The 13,803-nt window shown below is 38.5% G+C and overlaps 1 protein-coding gene across 2 annotated transcripts in view; it reads right to left on the bottom strand.

Moving 5' to 3' along the window:
* NUP214 (nucleoporin 214) overlaps positions 1 to 13,803 on the bottom strand; it is a 100,567-nt gene that overhangs the window by 40,501 nt on the left and 46,263 nt on the right. For both annotated transcript variants that reach the window (XM_020289538.2, XM_076009133.1), the window contains exons 23-25: positions 13,052 to 13,213; positions 10,733 to 10,832; positions 1,209 to 1,284 (exon numbers count right to left, since the gene is read on the bottom strand). In XM_020289538.2, the coding sequence (XP_020145127.2) occupies positions 1,209 to 1,284; positions 10,733 to 10,832; positions 13,052 to 13,213 (338 nt within the window). The remainder of the gene's footprint in view (positions 1 to 1,208; positions 1,285 to 10,732; positions 10,833 to 13,051; positions 13,214 to 13,803) is intronic.

The raw sequence follows: 13,803 nt of genomic DNA, 5'->3' as shown, positions 1-13,803 counted from the left end.
AGGAGAGAGAAATAAAGACCCAATTTAAGTCAATCATTTGTTTTAAGATCACTTTAGAGGATGGATATAGAAATATTCTGCAAGCTCCAAAAAGGCAGAGTTATGACCGTCTAGTTCATGGCTATTCTCCCAGTGTCCATAAAAGATAACTGAATACTTGATAGATGAATTAATGAATGAGTATATGAATAAAATGATTCTAGCTCTCAATGAATTTACAATAAGATTAAATGCAAAATTGTTCAATTTATCCATCTCTAGTCAATGTTCCTTCACTAATTTGTCACGATTTATGCCTTACCATGTGTCTTCCTCTGTGAACACGAAAACCTCCACAAGAAAGATCAAATGCTAAATGCTTAAATGCCATTTTTTAAGTCATGGTGAACTAAAGAATATAGGGTTGAGAACTCACAACAGCCTAGTCCTGATGTTACGTTCAGTCTCAAACTCCGATCTCAAACTGAGACGAAAGTTATTCATCCCAGAAAAAGATGTAAGAACAGCAGCACATTTCTTAGGAAAAGCTTCAGAGATAGCCTGATCTACCTTCCAGCTACCCCTTATTATTTTATTCTGGTTTATTTAACCATTTGCAACATAATTTGTTTTTGTAGATGACAATGTTTATTAGGCAAAAGCTGAAGCTAGACATAACATAACTGAAAATATGAAAACTCTGAAAAATAGGGTTTTTGCAGGAGAAAACAAGATAACCTATCCCTCCAGCAATGACACTGAACAGTGTAGTGAAAACTGCAGTGGACGAGAAGTCAGAAACCTTGAGTCCCAGCTCTTGTCCCACCATTTACTAACTGTGGTGAACGTACATTAGTGTCAAGCGTAGGCTTCTTACATCAGTGAGACATATCTAAACATCTATCCTACCTACCGCACATGGCTGTTCAATGGATTAACTGAGATAATGTTAAATGAAAGTGAAATGCAAATAAAAACTCCTCATACAACGTAGGGTATTAGAATTATGACCGAAGACTTCTAGAATGTGAAATGGCCTATGAAGACAATATGAGGTCCTGACTGGCCACCAAGGTTAATAACTATGTCAAGACTGGCATAAATTGTGGGGAAAGGATCACACATCTTTATCAGACTTATGGTTCATTTAAACAAAGTCAGGACTTAGAACAGTCGAGTTTTCAATTACAGACACTGCATGAATGCTAAAGTAAAAATCAATGCGTTACCTGTTTGGCTTGGTTAGCAGCCACTGGGGCTAACACTGGGTGAGGTGTTTTGGCTGTAGAGTATGGCACTGATGAACTGGAAAACACACAAAGTGTACACTCAGAGAAAGCCATGACTTGGTAAAAAGCACATTCATCTTTGGGTCAATTTTCTGTCTAATAAATGATATCAATTTTAGGTAGAACACAAATGATGTCTGGGACCCCAACCAAACTCATTTGACAGTTTCTTGATTGAAGAATAAATTTTTAGGCCATGCACGGTAGCTCATGCCTGTAAACCTAGCACTCTGGGAGGCTGAGGCAAGAGTATTGCTTGAGCTTAGGAGTTCAAGACCAGCCTGAGAAAGAGCCAGATGCTATCTCTATTAAAAATAGAAAAAATTAGCCTGGTGTGGTGGCTCGTGCCTGTAGTCCCAGATGCCTGGGAGGCTGAGGAAGGAGAATCACTAGAGCTAGGAGTTTGAGGCTGCAGTGAGCTATGATGATGTGACTACATTCTACCCAGGGCAACAGAGTGAGACTCTGACTAAAAAAAATTAAATAAATTGTAAAAATGAAATCTAGGTTTTTTTAGCATCAAAGTCAACCTTTAAACTTATTTCCTTCTTGCAATCTTAAGAAAAAATTTCTAACTATTCAGAACTAGGTATTTTTCTTTCTCTTTTTTCTTTTTTTTAAGACAGAGTCTGGTTCTGTTGCCTGGGCTAGAGTGTTGTGGCATCAGCCTAGCTCACAGCAACCTAAAACTCCTGAGGCTCCTGCCTCAGCCTCCAGAGCAGCTGGGATTACAGGCATGCGCCACCACACCCAGCTAATTCTTATATATTAGTTGCCTGGCTAATTTCTTTCTATTTTTAGTAGAGACAGGGTCTTGCTCTTGCTGAGGCTGGTTTCGAACTCCTGACCTCAATCCATCCTCCCACCTTGGCCTCCCAGAGTGCTAGGAGTACAGGCATGAGCCACCGTGCCCAGCCTAGATAATTTTCTTATCTGAAGAGAAAGCCCTTCCTCTTCCCAGCCCTTCCCTCATTCTAGACCACAGGGAATTCCTGATTCTCTGAAAAAATGTTCACCAGGATCCATGGGGTACATTCGATTTGCTGCCACATATGGCACAAATGTGCTACCCAAAGAAGAAATCCCAGCTTCTCATAGCAGCTATCCCCAAGAGCCATGCCCAGCGGGTCAGCATATAAGGGATTCAAACATACCCCTCTTTCATTTCCACCTGCACCTTTGCTAAGGCACGAAAAGTGCACCCCTATTTGCAGAAAGAGTTCTCACCATCTCTTGTTATCCCTGAACACATATGCAAGGAACTATAATTTCAATGGTTACCTAGTTGTTAATAAATTGGAAAATCACCTGTTAGTACAATCATAGACAAAATTTCTTGGCTCCTGGCAGCAATTTTTTCAGGCAATTGCTTTTTCCTCAGCCCAAAGCTACTTTCACCAGTACATATATCAATAGAATTCATAGCTCTGGTTTTATTTTTCAGAAGTCCCCTTAGATTTAAGGAGGATTAATATTTTTCCATCAAAAACTTAACTTGGAAGAGAAAAGACAAAAATAGGCTCATACTCATAGAAGAAAATTATCAAGCAACTTAACAATCCTCACAAGTATACAGGGAATCTCTGCTGTATTAATGCAGGTATTTTCCCAAATCAGACTTTATTAGATTGAGAGAGAAGAAAAATGGGCATATTTTCTTCCTTTTTTTTGAGACAGGGTCTCACTTTGTTGCCCAGGCTACAGTGAGTGCCGTGGCGTCAGCCTAGCTCACAGCAACCTCAAACTCCTGGCTCAAGCAATCCTCCTGCCTCAGCCTCCCGAGTAGCTGGGACTACAGGCATGCGCCACCATGCCCGGCTAATTTTTTATATATATGTATTAGTTGGCCAATTAATTTCTTTCTATTTATAGTAGAGACGGGGTCTCGCTCTTGCTCAGGCTGGTTTCGAATTCCTGACCTTGAGCAATCCTTCCGCCTTGGCCTCCCAGAGTGCTAGGATTACAGGTGTGAGCCACCGCGCCCGGCCAATGGGCATATTTTCAATGAAACAAAACCTCCTTTATGTTTCTGCTGAAGCCAGAAGCAGCTATAAATGTGGATCTCTTTGAAGAAACACATCCCTGGTCCCCTGAGATAGTCTACCAAGCAGGTACACAGGTACAGTGCTCTCCCCTCTCACCTCTGCTGAATCTCCAATGGAGAACAACAATGTGTGAGGGATATTGCTGGGACCCAAGCAATTCCTGGGAAGCCGCAGGAGAAATGGTTTTTCATGAGAATAACAAAGAAAATAAAACTCTTTTACACGTTCTCAAAGACAAATAAAAAAAGAAACTAGAGATAAAAATAAAATCAGCAATTTATCCAAATTTTCAATAAAATTTTACACACCAAATTTGGTTAAGACATGATAGCAAATTAAATTATGTATGAATTAGATTAAGTATAATTATTGTTCTACTTACTTGTGATAATGCTATACATCTCCTGGATATCTTAAATTCTCAAACACACAGAAGTGGGATTCATAGTACCTACACACCAGGCCACACGACACCCCAGTAGAGAAGTGCCTTTCAGTGCAATCAGCCAATAAACCACTGACAAATGAGATCTAAGAAACCTCTACCATGATCCAAGAAAGCAAACAGAAAAGAACAGTATCCTCTCAAATAAATATGTTCAAAAATTTGTGCATGATCACGAATCAAAACAATGGAAATCAGCAGTGAGAAAAATGTTTGAGAGATGAGTACAGTGTGCTGGCTCATGCCCACAATCCCAGTGACTCAGGGAGTTGAGGCAGGAGGATCACTTGAGGCCAGGAGTTTGAGACCAGCCTGGACAACACAGTGAGACTCCATTTCTACAAAAAATTTTTTTAAAATAAGATGAGCGCAGTGGTGTATGCCTGTAGTCCCAGCTACTCGAGAGGCTGAGATAGGAGGATTACCTGTGCCTAGGAGTTCAAGGCTATAGTGAGCTATGACCACCCTCCATGAACAACAGAACGAGATTCTGTCTCCAAAAAAATTTTAAAAATTTAAAAATCATCCAAAGGCAGAAAGAGAGGAAAAATGGAACAAAGAGATAAAAACAAATAGCAATATGGTATATTTAAACTCAAACATGTTAATTCACACTTAACGTAAATGATCTAGGCACTCCAATAAGAAGTCATAGATTGTCAGATGGGATAAAAAGAGCAATGACCTACTACATGCTGTCTACAAGAAACCCATTTCATTTTTAAATTATTTTTAATTGTGGTAAAATAAACATAAACAAAATTTGCCATCTTAAAATCAACCATTTTTAATGTATAGTTCTGTGGTATTAAGTTGTACTATAAGAAACCCATTTTAAGCATAAAGAGAACAAAATAAGTCTAAAATAAAAGGATGGAAAAAGATCTACCAGGCTAACACTAAACAAAGCTGGAGCGTCTATATTAATATTAGAAAAAGTAGATTTCAAAGCAAGTAATTTTACCAGGGATAAAGAGAGTCATTTTGTACTGATAACCAGGTCAGTTCATCAAAGAACACAGTAATACTAAACATTTATGCAACTAATAACAGAACTTCAAAACACATGAAGCAAAAATGGACAAAACTGCAAGAAAAATAGGCAAATTCACAATTATGTCAATTCCACTCTGGATACTTGATAGAACAAATAGACAGAAAATCACTTAAGAATACAGAAGATTTGAACAACACTATTAACCACCTTAACCTAATTAACATTTATAGAACATTCCAACCAACAACAGAATATATATTCTATTAAAATGCACATGAAATATTTACCAAGATAACTGTTACTCTAGGTCAGGGATTAACAAACTACAGACCAGGGGCCAGCTGCCTGTTTTTGTAAATAAAGTTTTATTTTAACACAGCCATGTCCATTCATTTACATATTATCTATGGGTTCATCCAGGCTGCAACAGCAGAACTGAGTAGTTGAGACAAACTATATTGCCTGAAATCCTAAAATGTATGCTAAAAGGTCCTTTAAGAAAAATCTTGCTGATCCTACACTGAGGCCATGAAACAAGTGTCAATAAATCTGAAGAATTTAGAACAAAGTATATTCTCTGACCACAACAGGATAAAATTAAATATGAATAACAAAAAGGCATCTGAACCCCCCCATTTAGATACTAAATAATACTTTTTTTTTGAGATAAGATCTTGCTCTGTTGCCCAGACTGCATCACAGTGGCATGATCACAATTCACTGTAACCGTGAACACCTGGAGTAAGCAATCCTCTTGCCTTGGCATTCTAAAGTGCTGGGAATGTAGACAGGAGCCTCTACACCTTGCCTAAATAATACACTTCTAAATAGTCCATAGGTATATAAAGAAACCAAAGGATAAATTTAAAGCATTAACTAAATAAAAACAAAACCACAACATATTCAAAATCTGTGGAATGTGGCAAATTTATAGTATCAAATGCCTGTATTAGAAGAAAACAATGGTCTCAAATAAATGAACTTAGTTTTCACTTTAAGGAACTGGAAAAAGAGGAATAAATAAAACCCAAAGCAAGCAGAAAAAATGAAATAAAATAAAGTAGAAAAAAAAACACAAAAAAAATCAAGCTGGTTCTTTGAGATCAATAAAATTAACAAACTTCTAGCCAGACTAATCAGGAAAATGAGAAGACACAAATTACCACTAAAAGGAAAAGAGAAGATGACATCATTATGAATTCTACATAAATTGCTAACAATCAGGGATTAATTTTATGCCAATTAAAAAACTTAGACATCAAACTTTTTAAACGGGGCCAAGAAGAGAAAAAAAAATATATAAAAAATATAAAAAACGAAAAAAAAGATTAAAAAAAAAAAAAAAACTTAGACAAAATGACAAATTCCTTAAAAAATGCAAACTATCAAAGTTGACCCAAGAAGTAGATACCCTAAATAGTCCTATATCTACTAAAGAAATTGAAAATTTCAAGCCCATATGGCTTCACTAGTGAATTCTACCAAACATTTAAGGATGAAATACCAGATCTACATAAACTCTTCCAGGAAACTGAAGAGGAAGGAACACTTTTCAACTCATTCTATAAGACCAGTACTATTCTGATACCAAGACTGAACAAAGACATTATAAGAAAAGAAACACTATAGACCTGCAGTCCCCAACTCCTGGGCCACAAACCAGTACCAGTTTGTGGCCTGTCAGGAAGCCAGCTACACACCAGGAGGTGAGTGGCAAGGGAGGGAAGAAACTTCATCTGTCTTTACAGCCACTCCCCATAGCTTGCACCACCGCCTGAGCTCCGCCCCCTCCCACCCCACCCATGGAAAAATTGTCTTCCATGAAAATAGTCCCTGGTGCCAAAAAGGTTGGGGACTACTGCTATAGACCAATATCCCTCATATTAAGACAGATGCAAAATATTTACAAGATTTTAGCAAATTGAGTCCAACTGTATATAAAAAGGGCAACACATCATTGCCAAAGATAGGCTTCACATTCAAAGACAATCAACATGACAAGTGTATTTCCTTTAACACAATTCAGTGGGGAGAGTCTTTTCATAAATGGTACCAGGACAGCTGAATATCCACATATGGAAGAATGAAACTGGAACCCCCACCTCACACCATTTATAAAAATTAACTCAAAATGGATCAAAGACCTAAATAAAAGTAAGAGCTAAAACTATAAAACTCTTAAAGAAAATATGGGTGTAAATCTTTATGACCTTGGATTAGGCAATGGTTTCTTAAGTATGATGCCTAAATCACAAGCAACAAGGAAAAAATAGACTTCACCAAAATTAAAAATTTGTTTGTTAAAGGACATATCAAGAAAGTAGAGAACTGCTCAAAGAATGGAGGAAATATTTACAAATCACATATCTGATGAGGGACTTGAATGCAGATTATATATAGAATCTTCCAGCTGAACAATAAAAAGACAACCCAATTCTAAAAATGGGCATAGAATCTAAATAGCCACTATTTCTTCAAAGAAGATACAAATGGCCAATAAGCACATGAAATAACACTCAATATAATTAGCCATTAGGGAAATGCAAATCACAATATGAGCGTACGATACCATTTCATATCCACTAGGATGGCTACAATAAAAAAGATAGTCACTAACAAGCGTTGGTGAGGATATGGAGAAGCTGGAACCCTCATTCATTGCTATTGGGAACGTAAAATAGTATAGTAGCTTTTTCATTTTTTATTTCATTTTTTAGAGACAGGGTCTTTGTCACCCACAACTGGTGATCACAGATCACTGTACCATGGAACTCCTGGATTTAAGCAATCCTCTTGTTTTAGCTTCCCAAATAACTAGGCCTACAGGTACATGCCACCACACCTGGTTAATTTTTAAATAGAAACAGGGTCTTACTATGTTGCCTAGGCTGGTCTTAAACTCTAGGCCTCTAGTGATCCTCCCACCTCAGCCTTCCAAAGTGCTTGGGTTGTTATAGGTTTGAGCCACTGCACCCACCAATGGCAGCTTTATAAAACAGAAAAAGCTATGTTTAGTTCAAAAAACTAAACACAGAATCACCATGTGATCCAGTAATTTCTTTCCTAAATACAAAACCATAAGAACTGAAAGCAGGGACTCAAACAGGTACTTACCCACCAACATATCCCCTGACCTCACCTACCAGTGCTCCCCCTCCTGCTCCCTCTGCTCTGGCCACCAGGGGCCTACTGGCTCTTTCTTGAACTTGCCAGGCATTCTCCTATTATAGGACCTGGGCTTGGAGCTTTCTTCCCTCAGATATTCATGAGACTTGCCCTCAGCCCTTTTGGTCTTCACTCACATATCACCTTCCTAGGGAGGCCTTCCCCGCCACCTTAGGTAAAATTATAACCCACATCCAGACAACATTCCCCAAACCCTTTCTCTGCTTTAATTTTCTCCATCACACCTATCACTATCTAATATATTATACATTTTACTTTATTTATTTCACTTATTGTTTGTCCTCCATGACTGGGGCAAGATTTTTTTTTTTTTTTTTTTGGTCTGTTTTCTTAACTGCTTTATTTCTAGCACCTACAACAGCATGTGACATATAGTAAATGCTCATTAAGTATTTGTTGAAAAAATGAACAGAAAATTACTAAAAGGAATGTGTTTGGTGTGTTCTGGTAAAAACAAATAAACAAAACCCCCAAATCCCAGGTCTTCTAACTTCCTTTGGCCCCATTTTCTTCATTTCCCACTTTCTTCCTGCCAGGACTGGAGCCATTCAGGCCTTCTCTCAACTCCACCTCATATATGCCCTGATCTTTCCCAGACCACTGTCCAGAACACTCTTCTTGTCACTCTCTACCTAGCAATATCTGGTTATTTTCAGATAAAACCTCTTTTCCTCACCAAGCTCCTTCCCAATCCCAGTCTTGATCAGGCCACCTAGTTACAGGCTTCCTCAGTCTTCATGGAACCTACCATACTGCAACTAAATAACCTTGTCTAACTAGTAGTTTCCTGGCTGTTTTCTTGCTAAAATCCAAGTGCAGTGACAGCATGGACTTGGTATGTCTTATTCACTACTGTATCCCTAACAACCAGAGCAGTATCCTGCTCAGAACAGAATCTGCTGAATCAGGCAATGGAGCACCGCAGAGGAGTCTGGCTCCAGATAAACACTCCTCCACAAAACAGGATGGTCGGCCAATGAACGGAACGGATGAAGCTAATGAACATAAGATATACCAACAGCAGAAATAAGTATCCTCATCCTATAATAACTCTTCTGTAAGATACCACTCAGAAAATACTAAATGCAAAATTAAATACCTAAATATACTTAGGAAACTACTGTTTAAAAGAATCTGAAAGTTGTTTTACAATGAACATATTCCCTGTCAATCTTTCCTATGGGGGGGAAGCAGCAAATATCAATTTTCATTTACCAATTATGTTTAGAGTTTATGTATTATTCAATTAATGGTTATTAAAAAGGAACTATGCTTCAGGCACCATAATGGACATAAAAGTTAAATAATTATACCAGAGTCCAATTGCGTGAAGAATGGAAAAGAATGTTTCTTCAAGATTCCTTTCTAATTCTTGTGTCTATTTTTCTTGCCAGAAAAAGAGTAAACTCAGAATTACTCCTTAAACAAAGCCCTTATCAAATATCAGGTCAGATGAACCATTTGAGGGAAACAAAGCTTAAGAGAAGATAAAGTGAAATCTCCAAAAGCTATTCCTCATACATGGTTAATGGCTAAAGTATCTCAGAAATACCAGACCATACTTCTTTTACCATATGCTAGATTTTCCTGTCTTATGTAATATTCTGCCTTTCAGTGGCTTTTCCCTGTCTTCCTTATGCTGGGAATCTGGCTACAATTCCCAAACTCTAATGCATAGTTCCTTCCCTTGAAAAGTCTGCAACAACCACAAATACCAGCTTGGTCTAAACAGCATACCAAGTCTCCGAGGTCACTCCAAGATACGAAAGTGGGAAAGCTTATTTTTTGGCTGTTAGTATGGCCCTGAGATAACTGAAAAATTCCTAGAACAGGCAGTGTTGATAAATGGACCAACATGGAAAAAGAGAAGGCCAAAAGACCAGTGAAGAAGTACAAAGGGAATGGTGAGCAGATCTGCTCTGGGGGGTGGCAGAGAGTAGCATGTAGGTCTTATGGCTACTTTTCACCACTAGACTAATAACAGGTACCAGACACTAACTCCCTGAAATCTGATACTAGTTCTCATGATCCCCACATTCAGACAGAGAAAATGTCCTTCAACTCTTCCCTACTCCACAGGGGAGGGTGGTTGGTTTAACGGGATTGTGGCCACAAAATGCACAGGGCAAAGCATGGCATAGATAAGTTCTATGAACCACACTGCCCAGACTCATGGGAGGGAGTCAGCACCTTGAATCCTGAACAAAGAGGACAAAAGATGACAAAAGACAAGTGAGCTCCAGCAGCAATAATCTAGCCCTCAAATATGGCATCAAAGAGGAGCTAGAGTCTCTAAACAGAGCTGTTGCCTTTTAAGACTGTTTTTTTTCATACAGAAGGCAAAAGAAATTGAAAGAATAGAAATGTCTGGAGAGGGGAAGTGAGAGAGGAGACTATCACTCTCCAGATCCCAGTTTTCAGAATCAACAGTCTGCACAAGACCTTAACTGTTGATCTGGAACACCAAGAGGATTTAAAAAAAAAAAACAACCAAACTATACACCTAATGTGTATCACACGTAGACTTACACATGGCAAAAAGCAAACTGAACATACAGCACTAAGATGGACTTGAAAGACTTATGAAGCAATAGTTACTGGCAAGTTGAAAAGGATAATCTCCTGAAAACTCAACTGCAAAGGCAGGCTTAGCTGTCCACGCCTCTCATAACCTATGGTTCTGTGGGAGAAACTGCCAGACTGTGATAGCAGCAACACTGCTCTCTATAGGTAGTCACCTCTATTACAGAAGAATTTACTGGCTGAAACACACTGAAGAGTTGAAACATACCCCATCGCTGCGGAGGGGGTTGCAGGATTATTCTTCAATTCCTGAACATTTACCACTTGAGGGACATTCTTCAAGGTTGATTCAGTCAAAGTGCTTACAGCTATTTAAATAGAGAAGACAGAGAACTATATTAATTCCAGTAAAGGATCAAAATTCTAGCCATATATAAATGAATAATCAGGACATGAACTCGAGCAGATTGCAACCTTATCATATAAAGGAAATGTACTCCAGGTAGTTCTGCAGCATAGTGTTCAATGGAACACCTGGCCTACTCCATTAACATGGGTCATGGAATGAGGCTTACTGCAATTTAATCAAATATACCAGTGAGGGGAAAAGAAGTCCCTGGCTAGCTCTTCTGCAGCAGAGCTGAGATACTTGCCACCTTGTTGGCTCACCATAGAGAATGGCAGTAAGAGCTAGAGGATGAACAGCATTCAGACTCAGGGTTTCTGTCTCTCATCCATTCTGTCTCTTCCCTCGGGCTTTTTAGTGCCAGGGTCTGCATTAAGTGCTGACAATACAAAAGGTGTCTATAGTTTTTTCTCTAAAGGTGCTCATGGCTTAGTGAGACAGGCAGGCACAATGAATAAAACGTGGAAAATTGAGCTTGGACAAGGATAAAGAGGCCAATAGGCCTGAATTCAGAAATGGCAATCGGCGTATGTATATTTGACATTTATCTATCTTACTTATCTCATCAGCCTTTACTTCTCTTTGTGTCTTATTTTAAATTGTATTCCAAAAGACTTAATGACATTCTATAATTAACTACTAAGGAAGCCTGAATAAAGCTCTTGGATCTCTTCTAACTATATTTTTGGCAAAGGTGAAAAATGTATGGCAGAACGATGGTGACTCTCTTTTATTCGCTTCTTCAGAGAAGCAACCAGGAACACTTTGCCTATGACTGCATATATTTCGTCTTTCATAAAGGCGCCTACACCTTAGAAATTTTTGCTTCCAACATGTTAAAGGAGATCACACCACCTCCTGCTGAGAGTGGACCAATCTAAGTTCTGGCAGACTTTAAGTTTACAAATAATCAACTCAATCAGCTTGATTTTGGGCCTGTTCAGCACAATGCCATATTCTGCTTGGTCCAAGTAATATTTAAAGGGAAGATTCTGCTTGGTCCAAGTAATATTAAAAGAGAACACCCCAGAATTTTATTTTCAGAAAGCTCAAGGTTACGTTAAAAAGTTATCTTGTTTTTTGTTCTTTCATATTTTAGGTATAAGTATCACCTAAATTTAATATTTTTTAATAGTTTAATTTTTCTTTAAAGTCTTTCATCACTGTTTAATGGCAATTCTTTTTTGCCTAAATCAAACCACCATGACTTTTTAATCTTTTAAAAAAGAACTCTAAATTGATAGGTGTTCTAAGCAGTGATAAAACTGAAAAATAATTCTACTCAGCTTAAACAAAAATATTTGGCTTATATCTGAGTTTCTTGCCATTGGCACTATTGACATTTTGGGGCTAGATAACCCTTTGTTGTGGTTATCTTGTGCATTTTATTTTTTACTTTTTTGCAGCATTCCTGGCCTCTACCCACTATCTGCCAGCAATACTTCCAACTGTTTCAGGGAGAGGGAAGAGTGGATAACCTCTGGTTGAGAACCACTGGCTTATAAAATTGATAACTAGTAATAACTGAAGTCCTGAGGCCAACTACCTAGATTGCATAGAATTTTGGAAAACCACAAACCACTGACAAAATATAAGTGTTGATTAATAAAACTTATTGGAGTTCCCATCTGTAAAAGCTAAATTTACAGCGTTAAGAAAAAGCTGTACTGAAATAGAAACGGCAAAGGGTTGGAGTCTGGGTTCTACCACTTATTGGTTAGTAACCTTCACCTCCTTGAACCTTATATGTTACTCAAATGCAAAATGGGCACACTAATAGCTACTCCTCAGGGTGGTTGGGATCCTTAAGATACTATAAGACAATTCTAATGTTATCAGATGATCTAATTTTAAAGATTAACTTTTAGGGCTCAAAGTAGACATTATTCAAAACTAGGGATTATTAACTTCATAAAACAAAACAAAAACAAATCTACCACTGATTTCCCACTTAACTAAACGAGGCAGATCTAATACCTTTCCTTAAAAGGAAAAAAATTTCAGACCTAGTATCTGCCTTCTAGGAACTCTCTCCCCAAAAGGGGAGAGGTCTATCACATCAGTCTTCTCTTCTCAAGTATAACAAAGACAGCCAGTTGTTTCTTGCCACCTGCTGTCCTGGTCTGTGACTCAGACAGCTCATAATCAGCCTCTGCATAGCTGTGGGGCTACAGTTTTTACCTGGCACCTGATTGGCCATCTGCCGTCTGAGTGCTGCAGCAGCGGCTGCCTGGGGAGCTGAGATGGGATGAGAAGGACCAGGTGCGCCATGTTTCACAGTTTTCGTTGCAAGCATTGTGCTATCAGCCCCTTGAGGAATAATTTTACTAGTAGATGTAGACACTGAAGGGAAAAGAAAAATTAAGTGAGAAAGGAGGTCAGAGAAGAGGAACATACAAAAGTTAAAATGGCTGTAATCCTAGCACTCCAGGAAACCAAGGAGGGTGGACTGCTTCAGGTCAGGATTTTGAGACCAGCCTGAGCAAGAGCGAGACCCCGTCTCTATTATAAATAGAAAGAAATTAATTGGCCAACTAATATATATAGAAAAAATTAGCCGGGCATGGTGGCGCATGCCTATAGTCCCAGCTACTCGGGAGGCTGAGGCAGGAGGATTGCTTGAGCCCAGGAGTTTGAGGTTGCTGTGAACTAGGCTGACACCACGGCACTCACTCTAGCCTGGGCAACAAAGTGAGACTCTGTCTCAAAAAAAAAAAAAAAAAAAAAAAAAAAAGTTAAAATGCTAAATTCTTCCTGTTAGGTTGTAAGGAAAATGCTAAAATTAAAAATTCATAAACATAGCATAGAAAAGTACCAGCAAACTGACAGGCTGACACCCATATCTTTCAAAGATAGCACATGCAATTGGCCTGCCCCCCTCTACTATTAGCTATTAATAAAATACATTATGTGGCCGGGCGCGGTGGCTCACG

The sequence above is a fragment of the Microcebus murinus genome, chromosome 12 (genome assembly GCF_040939455.1).
Source record: "Microcebus murinus isolate Inina chromosome 12, M.murinus_Inina_mat1.0, whole genome shotgun sequence".
NCBI classification, from domain to species: domain Eukaryota; kingdom Metazoa; phylum Chordata; class Mammalia; order Primates; family Cheirogaleidae; genus Microcebus; species Microcebus murinus.
The sequence above is the reverse complement of the archived record's forward strand: the minus strand, read 5'-3'. Positions and strand labels throughout refer to the sequence as shown.